At 43.1% G+C, this 4,785-nt stretch overlaps 1 protein-coding gene across 1 annotated transcript in view; it reads left to right on the plus strand.

Annotated features, from left to right (window-relative positions):
- Nucleotides 1–1,038, plus strand: part of LOC108579128 (trichohyalin) — a 4,527-nt gene extending 3,489 nt beyond the window's left edge. The window contains exons 10-14 of the mRNA XM_017942578.1: nt 3–124; nt 198–306; nt 358–594; nt 658–827; nt 894–1,038. Of these exons, the coding sequence (XP_017798067.1) occupies nt 3–124; nt 198–306; nt 358–594; nt 658–827; nt 894–1,038 (783 nt within the window). The remainder of the gene's footprint in view (nt 1–2; nt 125–197; nt 307–357; nt 595–657; nt 828–893) is intronic.
- Nucleotides 1,039–4,785: the final 3,747 nt, after the last annotated feature.

The following is a 4,785-nucleotide window of genomic DNA, read 5'->3' on the forward strand; positions in this document are numbered from 1 at the left end:
TCCGGGAACAATTGCAGCGGAGAGATCTTCATCTGGACCTGCTACGTAGGAAGCTGTCGCTTCAAGAGGACAGCGTGAGAATGAAATCGTTGCTCCAAAGCGAAAGGGACGAGGCGAACCTTCGGTACGTTACTCTTAGCTGGGTGAATCCCTCTATCGGCACTGCAGAACTCTGGAGGGAGAATGTTTGTTCGAAGGGCGAGGAAGCTGTCGAAGCAAACGGACCGGCTGCAGGTTCAATTGTCGGAGGAGAAGTCGAGGAATCGCGAGCTTGGCGCGCAATTGACGGAAGCCGCGGATTACAAGGTGAGCGGATTACATTTCAGCCAGACGACGTTTCTAAAATCGTCCAAACAGATAGCCGCGTTGGAGCGCAGCCGGAAGATAGAAGAGCTTCAGAAACGACTGGTCGAGAGCGAGATGTTGAGGACTCGGTGCAACAGGAAGTTGACCGTGTTGAAGGAACAGATGAGAGCGACGAGCGAGACCGCCGAACAGGAGAGATCCATCAACGATCATTCTGTGCAACTCCTCCGGGACGAGCTCAAGCAGCTCAAGCAGAATCTTTCCCAAGTTATCAAAAGGGAATCCCAAGTACGGCAAGCTGCTCTAACCCGCGCTTCGGTGCAGATCGAAAACGGCAATTTCCTGTTTCAGCTGCAGAGCTTCCGTCTCTCCGTGGTGAAGTTACTGTCGGAGCCAATCTGCTCACCCGATTACGAGATCATTTCGCGGCTGCAGAAAATGGTCGCTGCTCACCGTGACTTCACCATGCTCTCTCGTAGATACGACGAACCGTTGGAGACTAGTCCAGCCAGGTGTGCCAGGTATACCATCCTCCGTTCTCTCGTCTTAAGCCAAGTTAATAACCGCGAGTTAACGTTACGTTTCAGCGTACATCCGATGCATGGGGATGCCAGATCGCCAGGATCGCGATACACTCGTTACGAGGACAGCGGATTCGCGGATCCACCGGATCTTCGCGACGTCGAAGACGAATTCGCCAAACGGCCCGTGCGAAGCAGCCTTCTTCCGTGACGTCGCGACGCGGTCGATAATAATTGTCATTCTACTCGTATTCCTTACATCATAACCAAAGTAGTTGGTTGCGTGACATTGCCCTCCAGTATTTATAACGCCCGGAGACGAGCAGTCGTGGACCCGTGCGTGAGTGCGCGCGTGCAACGCGGTGTCGGTGTATAGAGTGGAACAACCGCATTCCAGGATGCAGACGGCCAGAAAGAGGGAACGCAGCCAGCTTGGTATACGTACTACGTACTACGCGAATCCTTTCGAGCCAAAGAAGAAAACGCGAACCTATTCCCCTCGCAGTCCGTTGAAAAATTTCTCGGTTAGTTATTTCGCTATCGACACTCTATAATACGTTATATACGTAGGTAGATAGATTGAGAAAAAGGACGAAATGAAATGTGCCAAGATCTAGGAGGGCGAAGAATAAAAGCAACGATGCGAAAAGTAGATTGTATCTTTTTCCTTTTTGCACCAAGCCGAGCGTGTGCGCGCTTCTTGCCGCTCGATCCACGGAAAAAGCGTATCCGCGACTGGATCGTGGCAAGACTGGTTAGCCCTGAACTTGCCCAGAAGACTACACGCTACCTCTTCCTCGGCAGAATCAACCTCGGTGAATGCAAACCCCGTTTTGAATCAGTCTTTCTCTAATCAGTCTTTCCACCATCGATCCTACTACCATTTCCCTTTCTTTTATTCACCTGCAACTATTCTTGCATTTCGTTCACGCACTGTTTATTACGTAACGTTATCGCTAATCGAGAAGATATCGACGACTCTGTTTACATACGTGTTACAGACACGCGGACACCTGTGAGGGATAGAAAGAAATAAACTCACTTCGCATATTCTGTAGAGTTAACGAACGAAAGATATATTATACGTGTCAATTTTTACACATTTCAAGTTAGGTAGCCTGGTAATTGAAGGATCGGTGTCCAGCCTGGTGCAGCGCAGATCTCTTACTTCTTCATGTGATTCAAAATATGGGGGAATAGTTTCTTAAATGCAGAAAGTATTCCCGCCTCGGGATCCTAAAAGGGAGGATAAACGTTAGACGTGTAACTTTTCTACCCGTGCAACGAAATACCAGAGTACATTACAGAATACTCTCTACAGATTTCACACTATAGATTACAGATAGAGAACGATCAATATCCGAAGAGATGGAATATGTGCGTAAGTGAATTGTCTGGAGTGAGTGAATTGTCGCGACTTACCGCATCTGCCATAGGTTCAGGTTCAGGTTCTGCGCTGCTCATGGAAATGAACGCGACCATAAGGATAACTGCGACGGTTAGTAAGAATTTCATGATTCTGCTTTTCTTTCCTCTTCCCTTTATTCCTCGGATTTCGCTTTTTTCTGCAAATTCTCTTTGCTACTGGAGAACCGATTCTCTCCCTCGCTTATATATAGGTAGCAGAAGAAACTCGTTAAAATTATCGAGCAAAACCGTCACGAACGGGAAAGACGTTAAGATTGGTGAAATCGAAACTGCCGGTTTATGGGGTACACTTAAGGTGCACATAGAAATCACGTGCACATAGAGGAAAAACAACGATAATAATATAATATAAATAGAATATTTCCGTCACATTGATAACGACGCGTCGCGTTACCCAGTTTACGTTACCATATCTTGGTGCTTCGGTAGCTTCGTCCAGTTCCCTGCGACTTCATGCTATACAACGCGGAAACTGTACGATATTCTCGTTACGTAGAACCGGCATTTTGTCGAAATCAAGCATGCATTCAACTATAGACGAAGAAAATGATAACGACGATTGTTTCTTTCCCCTTCTATTATGTCGAAATTTCTTATTCTTATCTGAAACCTGGCAATGTCAAAAGCCACATTTGCTTTCTGCAAATCGCTCGGGTAAATATAGGTACCGAAGTACCGAATCGAGTCGGGCAATCCTGTACAGCTAAAACTGTTCCAGCTTTCGAACTTTGTACTTTGTAAAAGATTAAAAACGATCGGTAATCATTCTTCAAGCATCGGAATACGGAACGGTCAGATTAGTACACTTGAAAACACAATAAACTTGGTAATTCTTTGAAACGTACTTACATGGGGTTTATAATAAGACTCTGTTGACTGTTGGTCGCAAAAATGCTCGCTGGATATTTTCAATTAGTTACGGAAATAAGTTGCACGGTTGTAATACCGTTTTCTGTAGGTTTTCCCTGTTACAATATGAAAAATCACAGGAGAAAGATACACGTGACAAATACACGGACAGCCGAGTACTTGTTGCGTATTTCAAGTGTAGGATAAAAATGACATCGATTCAAATGTAGCGCATCGTGTGTATTTTCAAGTGTTATTTTCCAGTTATCGATATCTGACTGGGGGAATTGGGAGCTAGGTGATACTCTAACAGGGGTATTATCAAAGAAAACTGGTAATTGATTTCACACCTTTTATATCTATGTATAACCTCGGTGAATACGACGAAGAGTTTCAACGATGCGATTGATAAAAATTCGATTCCATTTGGAAAGATTAGTTCGTTTAACCAATCGAACAATTATATTGTACATATGTAGGTGTAGTACTTGTAGTACATCGATAGTTTATCGTTCTCGAATTTTTCCACTACTCTATCTATTCGGATATCGCATTCGAAAGATAACGTTACACTATTCTTACACCGTACAACTGTCACGGTACAAGGTTAGGTTCCACGTATGTCTCACCTGATGATTAAAGAAAACGTTATTATAGAAAAAAGCAATTATAGCTATTTCACCGCTTTGTCGAAGGGCTAGCAAGATTAGCTAGTTGCGAAACGAAATCTGAAACATCTACGATAATATCTCTCGGATGAAAGTAAGATAACTGGAAGGATGGACATGAGAGAGAAAAAGAAACGGGTTTATGTGGGGAAAAGCCGGCTAATTCCAGCCGCTTTAATTTCCTCAAATAAAAAACGTCTGATTTGACTCCGACTAGCTGATATTCGCCTTTTCTATCACTATAGCAGCCTTTTATTTTAAACAAATACATTTTGCAACGTCACCATGCAACGGTGACGAATTTTTAAGCAAGGTAAGTTGGAATCGATAGAAATAATTAATATTGGTCTCGTTAAATAGAGAAAATAGAGAAATTCGGTTAGCAGAAAAAGTGGCACCACTTCTAACCGCTACTGTTTTCATTTTCAAGCGAAAAATAATAAAACTCTTTATTAATTTAACAGTTTTCTTACCCCTTTTATAAAGAAAATTCACGGCCGGTAATTCCGGTAATTGGGATGGTAATTCCAGTCGAATCACCTTTTTCTCCTTTTATAGGCCATACTAACACAAACTAAATAGACACTTGAAGCTGTCGACTAATATGTAAAAACTAACAAATCTGAAAATTCCCCTATATCTGATTTTTTGCGCACGTGTAGATTGCGTATCGCTAAGGTAACGATATTGAGTGGTGATTTCCATTCGGATAAGCGCAAAGTTTATCGTGATAAGGTTATAAAGACTATTGCAATTCCTCCAAGTTTTACAGCATTCGCAAGTGAGCGATCGTAATATTAACATCACCGGTACACAACATAATCAGAGAACATGAGTGCGCACACTCTCTTCATCACCTTATTCGTTATTGGACTTGTCTCCTTACAACCGGGTAAAGTATCCAGTTTAATTAAGTATTGAGCTAATTGACCGCGAAACAGGCTCACGTGTCGCGTCATAACCGATCATTACCTTTAGCAATGACGCTTTAGTTGAAAGCGTAATAACAAAAT

This window comes from Habropoda laboriosa, unplaced genomic scaffold, assembly GCF_001263275.1.
Source record: "Habropoda laboriosa isolate 0110345459 unplaced genomic scaffold, ASM126327v1 scaffold64, whole genome shotgun sequence".
Taxonomy (NCBI): domain Eukaryota; kingdom Metazoa; phylum Arthropoda; class Insecta; order Hymenoptera; family Apidae; genus Habropoda; species Habropoda laboriosa.